Source organism: Rhineura floridana, chromosome 7 (genome assembly GCF_030035675.1).
Source record: "Rhineura floridana isolate rRhiFlo1 chromosome 7, rRhiFlo1.hap2, whole genome shotgun sequence".
NCBI lineage: Eukaryota > Metazoa > Chordata > Lepidosauria > Squamata > Rhineuridae > Rhineura > Rhineura floridana.
This window is the reverse complement of record NC_084486.1, coordinates 131,485,261-131,507,250: the sequence shown is the minus strand read 5'-3', so window position 1 is coordinate 131,507,250 and position 21,990 is coordinate 131,485,261. Positions and strand designations below refer to the sequence as shown.

The 21,990-nt window shown below is 44.4% G+C and overlaps 1 protein-coding gene across 1 annotated transcript; it reads right to left on the bottom strand.

Annotated features, from left to right (window-relative positions):
• Nucleotides 1-10,970: 10,970 nt before the first annotated feature.
• On the bottom strand, nt 10,971-20,693 carry LOC133388539 (leucine-rich repeat-containing protein 23-like). Its single transcript, XM_061634498.1, has 4 exons — nt 20,507-20,693; nt 17,628-17,770; nt 12,559-12,756; nt 10,971-11,131 (listed from the first exon to the last, which is right to left on the bottom strand). Exons 1-4 carry the CDS (start codon nt 20,525-20,527, stop codon nt 11,020-11,022), a joined length of 474 nt encoding a protein of 157 aa, XP_061490482.1. The 5' UTR covers nt 20,528-20,693; the 3' UTR covers nt 10,971-11,019.
• Between the last annotated feature and the right edge of the window lie 1,297 nt (nt 20,694-21,990).

Sequence of the window (21,990 nt, the reverse complement as noted above, 5' to 3'; positions counted from 1 at the left end):
TGAATAGGCAGGGCCTGCTAGCGTCTGAGAGGAAAAAATGGATGCTGGAGGAAAAAGCCAGGGCAAGGACAACGGAGGAGAAGGCAGCAGCAGAATGGCGAAGAGCTGTGGAGTTGAGTGACGATGATTTGTGTGTGTGTGTGTGTGCCCCCACGGCCCCTTCCACCCCCCTGTGGCATTTCCCCACCCACCCACCCCCCGTGGCCCGTTCTGCCCCCCACTGCCTCTCCTTGCCTAGGTATGCATGGGAACTCCCATCAGCCCTAGGCAACATGGCCACTGGATTAGGCTGATGGGAGCTGTAGTTCAAAAAAGTAACTTTTCCAAGCTCTGGCCTACTTCTCTTCCTTCCCCCCCTTTTTGAACTCTCCTCCTTGTTCCCATGCATACCTGTGTGCTGTATTTATCCAGACAGAGCACTCCTGCTTTTTAAAATGCCAGCTAGCTTTTTATTGTATATTTATTTGAACTCCATCTTTCTTTTTATTTCTATTTTTGTCCTGTTTAATCACAAGACTGAATTGTATGTGGGACAAAAACTGTCTCAATAATAATAATAATAATAATAATAATAATAATAAACCATTAGGCGTATAATAAATGGCTTAAGGCTGATTTTTTTGTTCTTGGCAGAGATGAGGTGAGAAGTAGGGTCCTTGCAGCTCCTCCTCTCAGTCCCCCAGCTCTCAAACTCATGTGAGAAAGAGAGAGATTCCCAGTCCCAGAGAGAGATAGAGTGTTGACAATCTCTGCTAATATCTATACAAATGTACATAACATGCATCACCTGAACTCACGTGATCTAGAGTTACCTTAGATCTTGCAAGATTTGCAAATGAGAAGCAATAGGGTTTTATATTAGTTCTGATTGTCTATTGGGCTATCATAGGTTATATGTTTTTTTCATTTTCTATGGCAAAAACTCCTTCAATGGAATTTATGTGATGTGTTCTAATCATTTGAATTTGGCTAATGAATGCTTTATTTTTTCATCAGAACTTTAGCAGTAGTACTAAAATATTAATAAAAAAGAAAAGGGAAAGAAAAAATACTTTACATACATCATTCAGCTGTATTGCTAATTATAGATATAGATATAAAAGATAAACGGCATTTTGTCAAAAGTATTTTTGTCTACATTTTATACCTCATCTTTGGTTTTCCAAGCTTGTCATGGAATGCTTCTCATACAGAATTAATTTGAAATGCTGCATATTTATTATCATAATCATCATATTCAAAATAAAAAATATATGTACCGCCTTCAAGTTGATTCCAACTTATGGTGACCCTATGAATAGGGTTTTCATGAGGCTGAGAGGCAGTGACTGGCCCAAGGTCACCCAGTGAGCTTCATGGCTATGTGGGGATTTGAACCCTAGTCTCATTTTGTTCTCACAACAACCCTGTGAGATAGTAGGTTAGACTGGCCCAGGCAGGGTTATTCAGTGAGCAAAAATGATGCAAATAGGATCTCTTTTAATTGTGCTATTGACCTGCTTACTTCCACTCTGACTGGGGCATCTTGCAGCATGGGGAAGAGATGGGGGCACATCACAGCTGAAGTTCACCCATATAGGAGCATTATCTCTTGTTTATTACAGAGACGCCTGTTGCAGGTTTTGCTGCTGAGAGCAGCAGTCAGTTAGTGCGGCCACTTGAGTCACAGCTTGTTGATCCTGAGGAGGCAAAACTAGAAAGTGAGGCTCAGAAAGGAGGCCCTGTGCATGAGGAGGAGGAGGGCATGAAGCAGTGCCAGTTGCCCACAGCCACATCTGCAGAACAGCAAGTACCATGGTTTGGCTTTGAGAAAGCTTGTACATTTGTGAGCCAGAGTGGGGAAAATGTTGTTGTACGATGCAATTACTGCCTTCCAAGGATCAAAAATCTGAGATCAGCTGTTTCCTCCTCATCCAATGTGAAGAAACATTTTGAGGTAAGCCTTTGTCATGCTGGTCCTCCAAGAGTGTCCATTGTCTATTTATGTTTAAATTGTGAAGTTCCTCTTCCATTTTTTCTTGGATTCATGCTTTGTTCTTCTTCCTCAGAGGGCACACCCTGAGAAGCTGAGAGCAATTGAAGAAGCAATAAAGGCAAGGAGACGTGGCCTTCCTGAACCAATGCATGACACCCCTCCTCCCAAAATGCTGAAGCAGCAGCAGACAACCCTTGAGAGGTGGGGATCTGGCAGGGAGCCTGTCACCCAGAGCAATCTCGACAGGAGAATCATTGATTTCATTGTAGAGGAGACATTACCACTTCAGACTGTGGACAAACCATCATTCATTAATCTGGTTCGCATTGGACTCCCCAAAGATCTCACCATCATATGTGCCAAGACTCTGAGAGACAGAATTGAGAAGAGAGCATGCCACATGAGAGAAACTCTTGCAAACCGAATGGGTGCTGTGGCATATATAGCAACCACTGCAGATTGTTGGACCAATGGCAAGAAGAGTTACTTTGGGGTAACAGCCCACTGGATCAACCCAACTACCCTGAAACGTGAGGTCAGGGCCTTGGCTTGTAAGCGTCTGAAGGGGCGCCATACATATGATGTCCTTTCAAAAGCACTGCATGATGTACATGTGCAGTACAGGATCCACAACAAAGTTATGTGCACTACTACAGACAATGGCTCCAACTTTGTGAAAGCGTTCAGAGTTTTCATGGCCAAAGAACCAGTGGAAGCTGCAGGCACCAGTGACGATGATGGTGATAACCAGGAGGAGGAGGAGGCTGAGGTGGAGTTTGTGCCTATCTGTGAGATCCTGGACACAGGACCTGAGGCAGAGGAAGAAGCTGCAGACTCAGGAGAGGATTTTGTTTTACCACCACACCAGAGATGTGCTAGCCACACCCTCAACCTTGTGGCAACACAAGACATAGAGGCCATGCTTTCTGACTCCTCCAAAAGTAGTCTTCTTGGTCCTTTCAAGAAACAGTTTCATTCCTTGATGGGAAAGTGCAGCAAGTTGTGGTCCAAGCAGAACCAGTCAGCCCAGATTGCTGAGTATATCCGTGCGCAATGTGGTGTGTATCTGAAGGTACCGAATAAGACCAGGTGGAATTCCACCTTTGATGCGTTGAAGCAACTACATGAGCTCCTGTCAACTGTGCCACTAAAAATGCATGCCATAATGGACCGCTGCTCCTTGTCCAGGATCACAGCTGCTGAGATTGAAGTGGTACAGGAATACACAGAGATTATGGAGCCACTAGCCCAGTCCCTAGATATCCTGCAACGGGAGAACGGCATGTTCATGGGGTATTTGCTACCAACGCTCTGCAATCTGGACCGCAAGTTAGAAGGACTGGAAAACAAACCTGAGAGGTACACATACTGTTTTCAGCTGTTGAGAGGTGTGCGCGAAGCCCTAAGAAAGCGGTTTGCAGCTATCTGGGAGGACAAGAGGCTTCTTCTGGCAGCCTGCCTACACCCTCGCTTCAAACTAGATTGGCTGGAATCGTGTCAGGCCACCACCCATACCAACAAGTAAGAACATTAGGGAAGCCCTTTGGGTGGATTACTCCAAGGGAAATGTTGTCTCAAGGGAGGCATCAGAGGGCTTAAGGTGGTAGGCAGGGGCTGGTCCTTTTCTTCCTGGGGCTCCTCATCACAACCTTGGGTTGCTGCAGGTAATCCTTAAGGGTCTGCTGTGCTGCCCCATGAGTGTGGTGACTTGGTCACCTTCCTACCTTCCATGTCATCATCCACAGGCTCAGGCTGGACCCTGAACCAGGGGACACGACAAGCATCAGGAAATGAAGAGCAGATGATGGTTTCCTAACATATATGTGTTAACATATCCTCTCTCTTTCTTAGATACACAATGGAAGCCTTGTTGAAAGCTGAAATAAAGATGGGTGTACTTAATGAGGACAGTGATCAGTCTTCAGATAAAGACCAGGAAGGAGATGACTTAGCAGATGACTTCTTTAACTTTCTGCCCCAGGGCAAGAAGTCAGCAGTGGACACTGCTGAGGAGGAACTGGTGAGGTACCTGAGGTCTCCCAGCAGGGAAGTGTCATCACTCCATGGCTTTCCACGTGTGCTGCGGTGTTTTTTGCAGCACAACACAGGCATGCCTTCAAGCGCCGCAGTAGAACGCCTGTTCAGTACTGGTGGCAACGTAATGACTGTAAAAAGACATTCCTTGTCTGACATGCTCTTTGAGCATCTTGTTCTTTTGAGACATAACAGAAACATATTATAAAAGCATTTCAAGTGTAAAATTTGATTTCAAGAGTTGGGGTATCTTCATTGCTTGGGGGGATGTGAGATTCTGTTATGCCATTATGTTAATCTTATGGATAATTTTTTTATTCTACTACCCCCTGTGTGTGTGTGTTTATTTTTAATATTGTTTTAGGCTTCTTAGATGTGCAGCAGCCAAGGCCAGCACCTTGTAGGAGTTTTTTTTAAAAAAAGTAACTGAAATGTAATTGTAGTGATTACTTTTGAGAAAAAGCAAAGTAATCAGTTACTTTCAGAGCAATTGTAATTGTAACGGTAATTACTACTTTTTTGGGCCAAGTAATGTTAACTGTAATTTATTACTTTTTAAAAGTAATCTTCCAAGCTCTGGTTTTCCCCAGTAGCCAACCAGATGCTTATGGGAAGTCCACAAACAGGACACGAGCGCAATACCTCTCTCCCACTGTTGTTCCTCAGTGACTGATAATCATAGGCATGCAGCTTAAAATTAGTATATTATCTATAAGGATTAGTAGCCATACATACAGAACCTCCATCTACAAGAGGCAGTATGCCTCTTCATACCAATTTCTAGAGAGCAACAGTGAGGGAAGGCTCTTGCCTTCATGTCCGTCTTGTGAGCTTTCTGACAATATTGCGCAAGGTCAGCTTTTCCCAACTTAGTGCTCTCTGTGCTGACTGGAGTCCAAAGTAGTCCAAACCATCTGGAGGTAATTATGTGTATGCTGGTCGAGCATCTGATTTAATTTGCTGTGCCATTCCACATGATTTTATTCAGTGATGTGAGCACCTCATGTGACATCATGCAATGTTATTTAGTTTCTTCTTGCCTGATACTGTATTGCCAGCACCACATACATATCATCTTATGAATGGGAATCCTTTCTGAAAAATGGAGTTAGTGTTAGTGGCTGCTTCGACAGCAGTGGTAGCAGTGGAAATGTGCAGTAGCATCAGGACAAGTCTTTAAATAATATGCGTTCTTATATTGCATACCTGCGAGAAGGTGTTATAGTCAATGTGGCTTTAGTGAAAAGGCTTGGCAACCCAGGATGTTGTGAGAAATTACTATGTGTGTTGTACCCTGCACAATACATTTTTGTACACAAATGTACACTGCAGTGCATGGTACATTTTTTCTAAATGATTTTAAAAAAATAGATGTTTGACAAAAATTGTACATAGGAAAAGGTTAAAGTCTGAACCAAAAACCATACATTATAAACACCTAGTCTTTGGAATTCTCTTCCATTACCTATCAGATGGGTGGCATCTCTATTGTCTTTTTGGCACCTCTTGAAGACCTCCTTATTTCAACCAGTCTTTTAAGTGGACATTTTTATTCCACTCTGTATCTGTGTTGCATTTAAAATGGTTTTTAATATATGAAATTGTTCTAAATGCTTCTACATATATGCAATTTTAAAAATTGCTTTTGTAGATGAAATTGTTTTAGATATGTTTTTCTCATTTATGTGTTTTTCACTTGGAGATGTTTCATAGGAAGCGATCCATAAAGGTAATGAAATAAATAAAATAAATAAACAAAATTTGGCCCAGGGCTAGTTCTTTCCATCGCTGGATCGCCCTGCAAGTGTGTAAATCTAACCTGAGTGGAAACCTGTCCCACTGGCAATGAACTAAGACAAAACACTGTTCTCCTTCTTTTTCCCCGCATGCCTTTAAGCTAAATTGTTTTTAAATCCTGCATTCCCTATTCCTCTATTACTTTCTAAACCAACCAAGTTTCTCCAGCTTTATCCTCAGATCTCTCTCCTGAATCACTTCCAATGTGAGCTGTGTAGCCCAGAACAGGAGTGCAGAAAGTTGACTTTTTCCTGAGTACTTGTTTTAACTTTTCATCGTACTTGTCAGTATTCATTCACCATAGTGATAGTTCTGAGCCAACTAAATAGGGTTGCCAGGTTCAATCCCTGAGACTGACCCTATATTTTTAGGAGAAAAGAAAGCCAGCCAAGTGCAGGTGTTCTTGCAACATTGTAATGGGAAAAACCACAAGGTGGGATTCTCCCTTTCCCCTGCAAAACTCTTAAAGATACAGAAGACCTCTTGGTTGCCAGGCCTGGCCTCCAAGAGGTCTTTTGTATCTTTAAAAGTTGTGCAGGGGGAAGGGAGAACTCCACCTTATGGTTTTCCCATTACAGTGTTGCAAGAACACCTGCACTTGGCTGACTTTCTCTTCTCCTAAAGACACAGGATCAGTCTCAGGGATTGAACCTGGCAACCCTACAACTAAAGGATATCTTGAGAGTATTGTCTGAACTTGGGTCTACTCTGGCATCCATGGGTGGCCTTAGACCTCTGGCTACTCATGACTGGGTTGCAGCTTAAGAGCAGAGGCATGCTTTAATGAGCAGGCATCTTCTTTGCTTGGCCTCTCCAGTATCCTGTCAGTTGGGACTCCGGGACTGGGGCTTTACTTTCTGGCAAATGCTAATGCATTTGTGATTCCTCTGCACCTCCCAGTTGCAGAGCAGGCTGCATCAAATAGGTCTGTACCGAAACCTAAATAGGTGCATAATGGACCTTTCCCCCTTTTATGTGTTACTTGTGCTTGCTGAGAAGTGGGGCCACATTTCTGCCCCTGGCATTGGTTATGTTGCCTGGCTCTGCCTAAAGGCATTCATGTATTGGCTGCAAAGGTGTAGGCTCCCATCCCATGTGATCAGGACACCATGATTGCGTGGAAGCCTCTGTGTGAAGTGCTGCTTCCACACAGGCAGGCTTCTTCCCTGCAGATGAGCACACTAACACATGGACATTTCTAGGCCGGCCCAGGCAGCATGCATGATGCCATTGGTTGGGCCAGACTCACGCCCCCTCACTCCTCAGTAATCATGGGATGCCCCGTCCTTCTGAGTAACACACAAAGGGAGCTTGAAGTAATTGCCCCTTTATCCCTTATTTGCCCCCTGCCTCCTCGTCCCTCTCCTTCCTCAGTTCCCCCTGTGTTGTATTTTAGATGGAAAGCTGCTTGCAGGCAAGGGCCTGATGTCTTGCACTCTGACAAGAGCTGTGCATATTGATGCCCCCACCCTCCCCTTGTCAGGATACCCAGGCTACATCGAGAACCACTGTGCTAGGATAACAAGCACACTCTTCAGTGTCAGTTGTTTTTTCCACATTTGTAAAGCATCTTTTTTATTTTCTGTTGCTTTTAGGGACATCCTGTGCCTTGACTATTCATGAGTGCAGCGGTCATTGCTAAGTCATCACTGTCCCAGCCTGCAGCATTCTTCTCAAACTGATTACATTTATTTATACTGTTTGATCTCTGGCATATGCTGCTTGTGAACCCCCATTCCTTATTGTCAGCACTTTCAATTATTAAGCGTGGCAGAGTGCACACCACCTGAAATATATATTGCAATGGAGTTCACAAATGAAAAATGACGGGCTCTTTAAATGACTTAATAGGGGGTGTTTGACTACAGTTCCTGAAACTGTGCCCCTGTGTGCTTTATACATGTATCCAAATTGATCAGAGCATCCGTCAGCGTATGTGTGCTTACAGTCATTTTTTGCTTTTAGTGTTGATGGCAAAGAAATTTGCTCCATAGACTTTCTGTGATTTTCAATTTTGTGGATGGCCAGGTCAGTGGTTAAAGTAAATGAAAACTATTTGATTGTAATCAGCTGAAGAGGGGGAGGGAAGAAAACAAATGGTTTTTGTTATCCTTCACTGCAGTTCATTCTATGGCAGGACATTGCACAACTTTGCACAACTTTGCATGAAACAATTAAAGAGGACTGCAGTGTCCTCTTGTGACCTGCTACTTTGCAAAACCTAAATCCCTGTCCTCGCAATATTTATGTAATTATTTACTTATATTCTGACTTTCCACCATGGAACCCAGGGCAGTAAAGAACAAGTGATAAAACACTAAACACATCTTTTAAAATAGTATATTGTGGAGCACAGAAGATGAATTTTCTGAACATTCTGATGTCAAGCTTATCCACGTAGACTTTTTCTAATTCTTCTAGTTCCTTAATCTTGATGATAAGTGAGTCCCCCAGCCTTCTAGTTTTGCTAAAATATGTACAATTCTCATAGATTATATGCATTATTATATGTATAATATTAGACATTATACACATATACACTCCAGGTCCCTAAAGTAACCAGCACTTAGATAGAGATATGCAACAGTGCATGTAACCTTAGGGAAATACATATACATTAATATAAAATTATGTTGCAGAAATATTGTGCAGTATGAGACTTGACTCTAATGGATATAATACTATAATCAGTAGTGTAGTAGCAGATTAAAAAGTGAAGGGTCCTTTCATGGTAGTGACACCACACCGCCTCATAGACACTCCCACTTCTAATATTATGCAATAAAATGACCTTTCAGTCTCTTACTTTGTTTGGAGTACTTTCCCTTAGTAATGTACTGCAAAGATCAATGCAGACCTCCATGTGTTGTCTTTCAGCTAGTTCTACTATTTTGAGTGCATGTAAATGGGCAAATGTGCTAAGATGCTGTAAGGTAAGGAACTTCCTTTGCTTAGTTTCCCTACTTGCTTGCCATACTAAGGGGAGTGTGTCAGCTACTGAGCAGAGTCTTCTCAGTGGCTGACTCACCCATTTTCACTCTGATTGGCTCCAATCAGCAGGAAAGGATACTGAAGACATAGGGACACTGATCCCAAAAAGGTAAAAGGACTAAGAGCACCTGGGACCCTGGACGACTACGCTCCTGACTAAAATATACATTTTCTCCCCTCTGGAGCAGATTTTGAGGGTGCACGGGGGGGGTCTGAGGGGAGAGAAGAAGAGGAGGAAGTTCCATTGCACAAGGAGGAATCTGTTGCATGAGTGGAATGATGCAATTGAATACAAGTCACTCTTTCTGTTTGTTTGTTTTTAGCTTATTTGTTCATACAAGGGTCACAGTAGACACTTATCTGAAGAGCATTGGGTCAGTTTGGATGTAATGGGTGGTATCCAACTCAACAGTTCCGCTAGCACAAACACTTTGGGCTGCCCAGTAGAACTTCCTCTCCCTTTCCTCTCCCTGGGCACCCCCATCTCTACTTGTGAGGGCTTGGGGAAAACACCCTACTGATTTAGGCTGTGTGCTGGCGGGGGGGGGGGAGGAAAGGAGGCAGAGGGAAGTTTTGCTGTGCAGCCAAAATGCTTGCACAAGCAGAACTATTTAGCTATTTGTAAACCATAGCTTATCAAGCTGGGAATGAGCACTGGGCAGTCATGCTACCCTCTCCTTTTTCCATCATGGGCTTGGCTTTGGTAATCCTGGTCTCCTTAAACCACAGTTGCCCATTATGTCTGACTGTTTTAAGATCCTAGATAGTGAACCAACATCAAACCACAGTTCCCCTGTTTGGGCAGAATTCAGCCAGAATCACGATGCCAAGGGGCAGAGTGGCTGCTAAAATGTCCCTAAGAGCTACTCTTATGTCATAAGCTACTCTTATGTCTACTGTTAGCAAAATTACAATTGAATTACCCAGGAAGGACTAAGGTCACTTCCAGGCAACCTGTTTGTTGAGCATACATCCTGATTTGTTTCCAAATTGTTTGCAGGGAAGTTACATTGTTTTTAATGATGCATTTTAGATTGTTCTACTACTGCTACTACTACTACTACTACATGAATGAATGAATGAATGAATGAATGAATGAATGAATGAATGAATGAATGAAATTTATTAATTTCTCACCTTCCACCACAAGGTCATAGGGCAGGTTATAGCAAGTACAAATACAATATTAACATCAGTTAAAATAACTTACAATCAAAAGAATGGGGTGGGTCCTAAAATTGTATATCTCAGGTCACAGGCGAGGGTAAAGATATGTGTATTGGACATAATAAAAGCTATACAATGAAAGTGCAGATGCACTTCTGTGGAGAGGGAATTCCATGGTTTAGGGGCTGCCACAGAGAATGACCTTTCCTGGGCCATCATTCCCCAAAACTCTGAGAGTGGTGGAACTACCAAAAGGCTCCCTCTGCCAATCTTAACACCCAAGAGGGTCATACGCTTCAGATATTTGGGGCCCAAGTTGTTTAGGGCTTTAAACACTAATGTGTAGAGCCAGTGTGGCAAAGTGGTTAGAGTGCTAGACTATGACCTGGGAGCCCAGGGTTCAAATTCCCTCTCGGCCATGAAGGTCACTGGGTGACCATCAGCTGGTCACTGCCTCTTAGCCTAACCTACCCCACAGGGTTGTTGTGAGGATAAAACGGAGAGGGAGAGAACTATGTACACCACTTTGAGCTCTTTGGAGGAAAGATGGGATATAAATGCAGTAATAAATTAAATTGGATTAATAGTGTAAGCACCTTGAATTGGGCCTGGAAATGAACTGGCAACCAGTACAGCTGTTTTAAAACAGGACTTATGTGAGTTTAAATAAAACTCCAGCCAGTTATCTGGCTGCTGCATTTTGGACCAGTTGAAGTTTCCAAGTCACCTTGAAGGGCATCCCCATTTAGAGTGTGTTGCGATAATCCAATATGGAAGTTACTACAGCATGTAGTGCAGTGGCCAAGAAGCTGGTGAACCTTCCAGAGCTGGGAAAGGCACTTCTAGCCACCAAGGCCATTTGAGCTGCCAGGGCCAATGTTGGATTCATGCATACCCTAAATTAAATATATATGCTTGGTTTTCTGTGGTGCATAATTTGGACATTTTGGCATAGCATATAGTTCAGCCACGAGGCCAGGAAACACACTTGTGTATTCGTAGGATTTATTATTTTAAATGTGGCAATTCCTTCAGTCCTGTCATAAAATATAATGCTATAGTATGGTGCATATTTTTGACAGAAAACTAGTTTCCGGTGGAGGACAGTCCTCTGGTAGTTTCAGGATCCCATCCAGCATTTTCAAGTTTGGCAAGTTGGAAAACACACTAGAAGAGAACAAGATTTAGGAGTAAATTCATATATTCCCATCATTCCATATCCTTGGCTTCCACTTCAGTGTTGCCCTCCCCCTCTCCCCCTCTCCCCAATCTGTAGAGGAACAGGAGGGGACTGGGGGGAGTCATTTCAGGGGCCACCCACCTGTCAATCATCTGACATCAGGTGACTGATAGGTGGAGGGTACAGTCTATCTGCCAAAGTTGACCTTGAGGGGGGAGGGGCCAGCCTTGCCAGCGTTTTCCCAGCAGGAAATGCACTGGTAAAGCAGCACACAGCAGGACTGAACTCTCTGCTCTTTAGCTGATGAGCAGGTGGTTCAGTCCTGCTCTCTGCAGTGGTCTGAACAGGACTGAACCACCCTACCCTGCTGATTAAATCCAGATGCTTTGGCTGTGCATGCCATTTGCACCAGGAAACTGGCAATGCACAGCCAAACCAAGCAGGATTTGGCCCCCACTCATCAGCAAACCATAAGCAGGGATTAAACCCTGCTGTTTTGACTGCACACCAGCTCCAGGTGGGGAAATGGCAGGTGCAGCCAATGCAAATCTGAACCCCTCCCCCCATCCACCGAGAGCAGACATCACCTAGTGCCATCAGGTAATTGACAGGTAGATGTGATTTGGGGGAAAATGCCCTCATGGGCCAAATTGGTGAACCAAGATTGGCCTGGGAGGCAGAGGCTCCTAACCCTGTTATCAGCTCTAGAAAGGTGTTTTTTGTTTTTGGCTACCCCCTACTGCAGCCTTTCCCAACCAGTGTGCCTCCAGATGTTGTTGGACCACAATTCCCATCTTTCCTGACCATTGGCAATGCTAACTGAGTCTGATGGGAGTTGTGGTCCAACAACATCTGGAGGCACACTGGTTGGGAAAGGCTGCCCTACTGCTTTACAAACATGCTTTTCCAGGGAGCCATCATTCTTTCTCTTTCCAATATCCAAAGGTGCTTCTGTCATTTCTGAAACAGGACCATCTATTCACAACAGGGAGGAAGCAGTAGACCCATACCCTAAGGATTGGAAAGGGCAAAAGGATTCTTAGAGGAAGAAAACCCTCAAAGTAGACCAATCAGAACTAGACTTGTTCAGTGGCCATGCAATACTGATTGACTATGGGGTGTGTGTGGGATACACCAGGAGTGGAGAACTTGCGGTCCTCTCAAAGTTGTTGAACTCCAGCTCACATCAGCTCTGTCAGCATGGCCAGTAGCCAGGAATGATGTGAGGTCATCCAGCAACATCTGGAGGGTCACAGATTCCCCACACCTGGAGTAGATTATTGTAGAGGAGGGCATGGCTGATGGACTGAATCTCTGAATATGAGCGCTCTATACTATTATGTTGCAACCCCCCTTGTTACTAATTTTGACCCCGTTGTGTCTAATTACACTTCAGTGGTATGCAGTAACTTACAGCTGCCTGTAGTTTTCATGAAACTCACAGGGGTTCCTCTTGAGTACGAGAGACTCTAACGGAGTGTGTCTTAGGGTGGATAACCCCTGCAGAGTCTCAATGTTGTTCTCATCAAGGGACAGATGTTGAATCTCAGGTATTTTTGGCAGCTGACTGAAGGATGTAAAATGATTTTTGCTGAGTTTCAGTTCTTTGCATCTGTAAATTGTACAAAAGGTGTACAATCAGTTATTACATACAGAGGGAAGGAAATTCCAGCTTACAACAATGAGGGGGTTACAAAAAAGTCCTAAAAATGTAGACAATAATTCGTTTGTAAGAAGCAATTCAATGGACCCCTATACTGGGATGATCTTACAGAAGGCACTAGTGGATATGGTAATTAGTCTCCAGTGCTGCACCAGTTATGCTCAAAGTCCTATTTGTGAAATGGTAAAGGGCTCAGGTGAGGAGTTTATTAGCTTGGCTTCACACTGCATTGTTGTCTGACCCGCTTGCTGTCAAAAATGTCAACTCAGTGGCTCCCTTGGAAAACCATTTCTTAGCACAATTAGCCAAGATGTAAACAAGCTTTGTGCCTGCACATGCAGCTCCTTTTCTTCTCCTTTCACAAGGTGCAAGCAATTAAACCCAGAAGTTTCCAATTAACCAATGTGTGAAAAACTCCCTTTGGGATAAGGCCATTCAGAGCCTATTTAGCATCCCTGCACTCCCTCTGGGAGAGAACTAAATGTTTCCCAGCCTCTACTATGGCTTAGGGAGGCCTGACTCATCACTTAGGTTAAAGCTTTCAGGATGTCTGCTCCCCAGCTCAATAAATCTGCCTCTTGTTTCCTAACCTCACCCACTCTGGCTCCAGGAAACAAAGCTTGCCTTGGACCTTCATTGCTCCTTGCAATAAAGACAACCAGCTTCCACTCTTCACTGCCTCTCACCTGGTTGCCTCTTCCAGGTTGATTAAATAGCAGCTGCTGTGGCTTGGCTTGGGTGCGCTACCTGTCCCTGGCTAAGGCTCTGTGCTTTCACTTACAATTCCCATGCATTCCCATTTTCCATTTCTGGAATGCTGAGAACATGCTCCAATGAAGCAACATTGTGAGGAAGTCTTCCAGAAGGTCCAGGCTTGCACAATCCTTCACACATTGTACCCCCTTTTTTTTGCCCAAACTGGGAAACTATGTTTACCAGTTTCAGAACAATCTATGATCTTAAACCAACTCCAAATTGTGGTTTAAGTTGCTGGCTTGTTTTCTGAATCTGAACACCATAGTTTCCCAGTTTGGATGAAATGGTAAACTACAGGTAATTGGCAACTTCTGGGCTTAATTGCAACACACTGTGAAGGGAGGAAGCACAAAGACCATATTTACACCATAGATTTATTTCACTATTATTCCACTTTAACCAGTCATGGCTTCCCCAAAAGAATCCTGGGAATTGTAGTTTGTGAAGGGTGCTGTTAGGAGACCCATATTCCCTTCATAGATCTACAGAGTTCTCTGGGAAGAGTTGTTGTTATGTGCCTCCAAATCAACTACGACTTATGGCGACCCTATGAATCAGTGACCTCCAAGAGCATCTGTCATGAACCACCCTGTTCAGATCTTGTAAGTTCAGGTTTGTGACTTCCTTTATGGAATCATACAACTCTGGACTCTCCTTTTGCATCTGTGCGCATCAGCCTCTGGGCTTCCTTTCAGCTTTGACCCAGCTGCGTCATTAGTCACAGCGCTACTCGTACTTGTCCTTTGTTCTTCCCCAGTAGCTCGGTGAGTGCCTTCTGACTTGGGGGGTCTCATCTTCCAGCACTATCTTGAGTTGCATTTTGGATATTCTGTTCATAGGGTTTTCGTGGTAAGAGATATTCAGAGGTGGTTTACCATTGCCTTCCTCTGAGTTTGGATGCATCTTAGCAGAGCTTGGAAAAGTTACTTTTTTGAACTACAACTCCCATCAGCCCCAGCCAGCACAGTGCTGGCTGGGGCTGATGGGAGTTGTAGTTCAAAAAAGTAACTTTTCCAAGCTCTGCATCTTAGTCTGGTGTTTCAGCTTTGACCATTCCGCCTTGGGTGCCTCTGCTAGGAGTCTAGCCTCTTGGTCTAGACTCCTGACAGCATTGGACTGACTTAAACCACTCTGAAAATTATAACTCTGTGAGGAGAAAAAGAGTCTCCTAATAACTCACAGCACCCTTCACAAACTACACTTCCCAGGATTCTTTGGGGGAAGCCATAACTATTTAAAAGGGAATAATAGTAGAATAAATATATGGTGTGAATGTGGCCAAAGTCTTTATGTGGGCACTTATTAAGCTTAGATACAATAATCCAGATCAGGTTAGCTAGTAGCAGCTGCAGAAAGGTAAATTTAGTTCCCGAGATTATGAGGAAAGGATTGAAAAAAAACTGCCATTATTGTAAATTAAGTGGCCACATTTGGCATACCATGTGTACAATTCTGCCTATAGAATTTCAACAAAGATGATCAAGGAGTGAAGGCTCATTTTATTCATTTGGTTTAGAAAAAAAGATAACTAAGGTTACAGTGCTAATCCCACTCATTTGGAAGTAAACCCCATTGAACTCAATACTTCTTTCAATTACTTCTGGGTAGACATGGTTAGGATTGCACTGTGACATAACAGAGGTCTACACAATGATGCATAGCATGGAGAAAGTAGACAGAGAGAAGCTTTTCTTCCTCATAATACTAGAATTTGGGGAAAGCCTATGAACAAACAGAGACAATTCACACAGCACATTCTTTTATGCAACTGACTACCACAGGACATGGTGATGGCCATGAGTTTAGATGACTTTAAAAGAGGATTAAACCAATTCACAGAGGAGAATTGATCTATCACTGGCTCTTATTCATGATGGTTATACAGAACCTCCACTGAACATGCCGCCAAATACCACTTGCTGAGGAAGAACAACAGAGGGCTATTATGTTCATGTCCTGCTTCTCGTGAGCTTCCTGGGAGATATATGTGGCTGACCATCAAGGGAATCATGATGCCGGACTAGATAAATCTTTGTTCTGATCCAGTAGGGCTCTTCTTACATTCTTACATTCTTATGCATTGGGAGAGGGCTATAGCTCAGTTGCAGAGCATCTGCTTCGCATGCAATAGACCAGGTGGCACCGAAACGTCCTCTCCCCCTGAATAGAACTCAGACTGCACCCTGGTATACACCACAGTTACGCGGTCTGAGACAGGAAGTGAGACGACTAGAACGCCGATGGCGGAAGTCGTGCACTGAAGGCGATCGGACACTGGTTAGAGCGGCAATAGCGGCCTACCAGCGGGCAACAAAGGCAGCAAAGAGGCAATTTTTTGCTGCCTCTATTGCGTTGGCAGAGTGCTGTCCCAGGACTTTTTAGTTTAGAGAAAAGGCGGGTCAGAGGAGACATGATAGAAGTGTATAAAATTATGCATGGCATTGAGAAAGTGGATAGAGAAAAGTTCTTCTCCCTCTCTCATAATACTAGAACTCGTGGACATTCAAAGAAGCTGAATGTTGGAAGATTCAGGACAGACAAAAGGAAGTACTTCTTTACTCAGCGCATAGTTAAACTATGGAATTTGCTCCCACAAGATGCAGTAATGGCCACCAGCTTGGATGGCTTTAAAAGAAGATTAGACAAATTCATGGAGGACAGGGCTATCAATGGCTACTAGCCATGATGGCTGTGCTCTGCCACCGTAGTCAGAGGCAGCATGCTTCTGAAAACCAGTTGCTGGAAGCCTCAGGAGGGGAGAGTGTTCTTGCACTCGGGTCCTGCTTGCGGGCTTCCCCCAGGCACCTGGTTGGCCACTGTGAGAACAGGATGCTGGACTAGATGGGCCACTGGCCTGATCCAGCAGGCTCTTCTTATGTTCTTATGTTCTTATGTATACTGGGCCCAATTCAAGGTGTTGGTATTAACCTTTAAAACCCTATATGGTTTCGGCCCAGTTTATCTGAAGGAACGCCTCCAGTATCACCAAATATGCCGCCAAACAAGATCAGCCTCACAAGACCTTCTCTCGGTCCCACCGGTAAAAACAGCTAGGCTGGTGCGGACCAGAGAGAGGGCTTTTTCGATCGTGGCCCCCACCCTCTGGAACTTGCTTCCTTTTGACCTTCGACATGCCTCCTCCCTGATGGTTTTTCGCCGAGCCTTAAAGACCTGGCTATTCAGGCAGGCCTATGGGATTTCCGGGGTGGGTTAGGCTATTATGCTGTATTATTGAAGGATGGTTAAATGAATTGATGTTAATATTGTGATTGTCGTATGCATATGTTTTATAATGTATTTTATATTGTGTAAGTCGCCCAGAGTGTCCGTTAGGTTGGACAGATGGGCGACTAACAAATAAAATTTTATTATTATTATTATAAGGTCCCAAGTTCAATCCCCAGCATCTCCAGGTAGGTTGAGAAATATTCCCTGCCAGACACCCTGAAGAGTTGCTGCCAGTCACAGAAGGCAATACTGAGCTAGATGGACTGAGCTGGTTTCAGGCAGCTTCCTAATGTTCCTTTGCCACATATAAAGCATGAAACGTGCAGCCAAGAAAAGACACACACCCCTTGTGGCATGGAAATCTTAGCAGTCCAGCTGTTTCCCGAACTGCAAAGATAATGTCAATAGCATTAGATCCCTGGAGTGGGGCTATACTGGTATGAGAAGGAGTCCCATTGCTGACTCAGTTCATTTTGCCCAGAGCTTCTGACATTACCCTCATTGTGGGGTAGGAAAGAGCAATGCTGCTGTGATTCCCATACTGTGAAGGTCACACGGGCCCCTAACATATAGGAAATGCCATACAAAGCATTTCTCATGTGAATTTGAGTCCCAGTACCTCCTTTGCAAACTACGTGCATGTACCCATCCTGAGTGTAATTTCCAGTGGTCAAAACACACCCCTCCAGATGGCACTTGCAACAAATGATGTATAAAGTGATCTAATGATTTAAGCCTTACTATAGCAAATTGGGCATTCACCCTGATTAATTTACATAGCTCTGCTATTAACTTTGTTAATGCTTGAAAAGGTCCCAATAATTAATAAAAATTACCTTGGCAAGCCTATGGCACTTAGATCTGTCAGTGAGTTGTCCACCAGCCAAAGCCTCTCCACTCGAATTAATCGTCGGAGAATCCTTTTACAGTTTTCTATCTGGTAAAGGTCTCCCAAATCTTGATACGAAAGATTTAAACTCTAGCAGGGGGAGGAAATTCATACAATACACAAGTAAATTTCTTTTGTCTGAACAATTAGCCTGATATCTTTGGCACATTCGATGTTTTTCACAGCATGAAGACCAAATTAGACAAGACAGGGATGCATGAGTGCATCTCAGCTCTCTTTAAACCACTGTTCTTCAACCTTGGGTCCCCAGATGTTGTTGGACTACAACTCCCATCATCCCCAGACAGCATGGTCAATGGCCAAGGATGATAGGAGCTGAAACCCATTAACATCTGGGGACCTCAGGCTGAAGAACACTGCTTTAAACATTTGCAAATAGGCCCCAAAACAGATTGGAACAATGGAATCAGGGAGCAGGGTGAATTTTCATGTCCCGCCCTCACTATTTCCCCAAGAAAAATCCCCCACCAGAACTGTTGGGAACACATACATGTGAATATATTTTCTCCCTCTAACAGAGCAAATCACAGAGCAAATCACAACTTTGGGGTGGTAGTTGTAGGCAGTGGCGTCACTAGGGTTGGTGTCATCCAGTGCGGGGCCTGATGGCTGCACCGACTGGCTGCTGGGATGCCCCAATCAGCGGCTCTGAGCTGGCGGCAAGCCGGTAAGGACATTCCCCCAAGCCCTGCCCAGCCCCAGCCCACCGTGGGGAGGGGCTCGCCCGCCCACTTGCCCGGAGCCTGCCTTTGGCCCGCCATGTCGGGGCGCTGAGGGAGCAGGCGGGCAGCCGTCTGCCGGGCGTGGAGTCTCCTCCTGACAGATCTCCTCCTCCTCCTGGGACCGCTTCCCCTTCACACGTCCCTCACTTCCTCTCTAGTCTGGGCTCCGGGCGCCTTTGCGCAGGTTTTGCGCACTCCTGGGTTCTGCACCAGCCAGATGGGAGCCCCTGCAGCGGCTCTGGGTGTCACCCCTCTCATGGTGTCACCCGGGTGCGGTCCGCACCTCCCGCACCTGCCTAGTGATGCCTCTGGTTGTAGGTATTCACTGAGGGAAAAAAGGTACTGGGAAAAGGGTTAAAATGTCCCCTTATGTTACTGTAGAGATTCTCCCACCCCAGTTGCTCCTATCACGAATGTTTAAAGGAAGAGATAAATGTTTAAAGAAAGCAGAGAAAACTTCACACATCTCCATTTGCCCCTTGGTTTCCTTACAACACAGAACACTTCTAAGCAAGATGGTGCAGCTAGTGTGAGGTTAGATGGCTCACTATTAGTTTCGTTCTTGTGTGTGGGCTTCCTGTTATACCTAACTGCTAACAAATTAAGGTGCCAGATTTGACATTTCCCAGAGTAGTTCAGTCCCTCTTCCCAGAGAACTCTGGGAACTGCAGCTCTGTGAGTGGAATAGAGCTCCTAACAACTCTCAGCACCTTAACAAACTACATTTCCCAGGATTCTTTGGAAGAAGCCATGGCTGTTTAAAGTGGAATAATAGTGAAATAAATGTATGGTGTGAATGTGGCCCCAATCAGAGACTTGGAACTGCTGAGGAACTTACCTCACAGGCCAAATTTTATATCGCAGTTATGAGGAGACTTTCCTCTTTTTTCTTAATATGCAATAAATCATTTCCAGCCATTGTCAGTGTGTTTGAGGTATGCACTTTGATGAAGTGTGTCATACCTGTGAGGGATGAGCCATACCAGGCTGGAAGATGTGTGGCTGGATCTTCTGATGTATTTCTCACTTTACTTTAAAACAAGGGTCACCAGCATAGTGCACACAGGTGCACATGTGCCCACAGAGACCTTCCCTGGTGCTCACAGGGTTTCCTCACTCATGTGTAGCACATAGACTAGGTTGCAATGTATGCTTGGTTGTGGAGTGTGTCTGATGCCCACCATGATTCCTCTGGTTCACAAATGTGCCCACATACCCAAAAAGGTTGGCGACCCCTGAATTTTGAGTAGACCCATGGCACTGAGAAAAGGCTTTTTTATCCCTTTGCCTCTCCACCAGTGTCTGGAGATCACCCCTCTGAAGCTGCAGCTGTATCACATTTGTATTTCACCACCACCGCCCTCTCCTGCAGAATTAATAGGATGTTCAGGTACATGATTTACATAAGATAACAATAAGGGGGGAAAGTTAAGCATCTCCTCTCCCAGTACAGCTGCTCCAATCAAAATCAGGGTTCCCTCCTTTAAAGTTTAAAAAAAGTTAGGTGATGTGATCACAGATCTCCTACTTCATATGCAATTAGGCCCTAGGCCATGAGTCCTGTATTTTGATCCTGACTCCCAGTTAAGAGGAATGGGTGCCACAAGTAGGAAAGATAGGGGCATAGGATCAGTTTCCTGATTAAAGAAATCTTAGTCATTGAAACATCTGTATTGTTGTCAAATAATCAGTCATCTATATCTGCATTAGTGATTACCATTAAAGTGTTGGACTTGGATTGGGAGACCAGGGTTCAAATCCCCACTTAGCCAAGAAGCTCACTGGGTGACCTAGGACCAGTCACAGTCTCCCAGTCTAACCTACCTCTCAGGGTTGCTGTGAGGATAAAAAGAGGAGGGGGAGAATTATGTATGCCACCTTGAGCTCACTGGAGGAAGGGTGGGATATAATAATAATAATAATAACAACAACAATAATAACAATAACAACAACAACAATAATAATAAACAATATATAAACTTTTGCTCTGAAATACATGCATATGGATCACAGCAGTGGAGGCTGGCCTATTAGGATGAGTGGGGCACTTAGCCAGCCCCCCACCTCCAGCCTTCTTACTTACATCCAGCCTAGGGAGTGGCATTGGCTGTAAGCTTCCTCCTTCTCCTCCTTAGTGTTGCCATTATAGAACTCAGCAGGGAGGAGGATGGGGGCAAAAAGTTGGCTCTGGTTCCTCCTACTGTTGGCCTTCCACCTTACCAGCCTCAATGGGCAACAGCCACCCTGGATCATAGCAAGAATCGTCTCAAATGAGGCATTCTCTCCTGTCTGTGAGAGGTGTAATGCGTCTCCTAAAATGGTGCTTGCCTCTGCAGCTTTTGTAAATATTTCTAACAGAAACAACAAAGGGCAGAATCCAATTGGTTTCCAGAAAAGATTTTTGGGAGGAGCTGAGGGCTGCAGGGAGCAGGAAAAATTGTGCCTCCTCCTCCCTTTTTAGCAGATGCCTCCCACTGGATACAGCCCTTTAACAAGAAGAAGCACACACACACATTCACTGCCTGATGAATTGGAACACTTTCTGAGTCAGTTTTAGAACTCTAATCTATTATCTGGCTAAACATGGCAGCATTAGTTTACATGCAAATATCTTAACTAATTCCTTTCCTCAGTGTAAACTTCCTATCTCCCAATCCATTTTCCTGTTGTGTTGTGCCTTTTTACAATGTAAACCAGAAGGTAGGGACTGTGTAAAAGGCTTTGGGAGCCTTTTTTGTTTTGGTTTGGCTGACTTGCATGGGAAAAAAATCTTTCGATAAGATAAATAAAAGGCTACACTGGCAAGTGCTATATTTGTCCAATCGGAGTCAGGAGCAATGCCCATTGAGTTCAATGGGAATAACTCGCAGATGAGTGTATATAGAATTGCAGGCTGAGATGGTACTCATGCTGTGTACGCACTAACGTGTTTGTTGCACAAAGATGTAGCTTTTCTCAATCTGGAATTGCTCATACTTGTCCTCAACATGCTGCTTTCGATCTAGATCGATTCTAGATCCTGCCATCCACAAAAGTGGGTGTGGTTACTTGATACTCATTTGAAAACTCTCCCCTTGATTAGGTTATCCACCCCTTTTCCTCCCTGCACATGCTCCATGTGAATGAAGAAGGAAGGGGTGATTACAATTTTGGTATATGCCCAGGAGTGTAGTCGTCTGGGGTTGCTGGGGGTCATAGACCCCTTACTTTTTTTGTAAGCAGGGTCTCTCACCAGTTCTCTATGTACAAGCCATTCAACATGAAAGGGGAGCTTGTTAGCCACTGAGAAGAGTCCTTGTCCTTTCTTGCTGATTGGAGCCAATCAGAATGAAAGGAGGTGAGTCAGCCATGTCTCAGTAGCTCACACACAGCCTCCCCTTCCATGCTGATTGACTCCTAGGGACAGTTGTGAGGGGGCGTGACTATCATGAAGAGATCCTGCACTTCTGAATTTGCTACTACACTACTGTATATACCCAGCTACAATGCCATTGGGAAGGTGTGGTATATCTCACCATTGCTGGGACTGCCTACATCTATTTTCAAGTGGGCACACTGCGGAGTAAT

Coding starts and splice junctions, on each gene's coding strand:
- LOC133388539 (XM_061634498.1), bottom strand. CDS start 20,527: ATGCCACTCCCTAGGCTGGAT. Junction 17,771..20,506: donor TGCCACTCCCTAGGCTGGAT/GTAAGTAAGAAG, acceptor TCCCCCTGCTAG/AGTTTAAATCTTTCGTATCA. Junction 11,132..12,558: donor CATGAAAACTACAGGCAGCT/GTAAGTTACTGC, acceptor GTTCTCTTCTAG/TGTGTTTTCCAACTTGCCAA.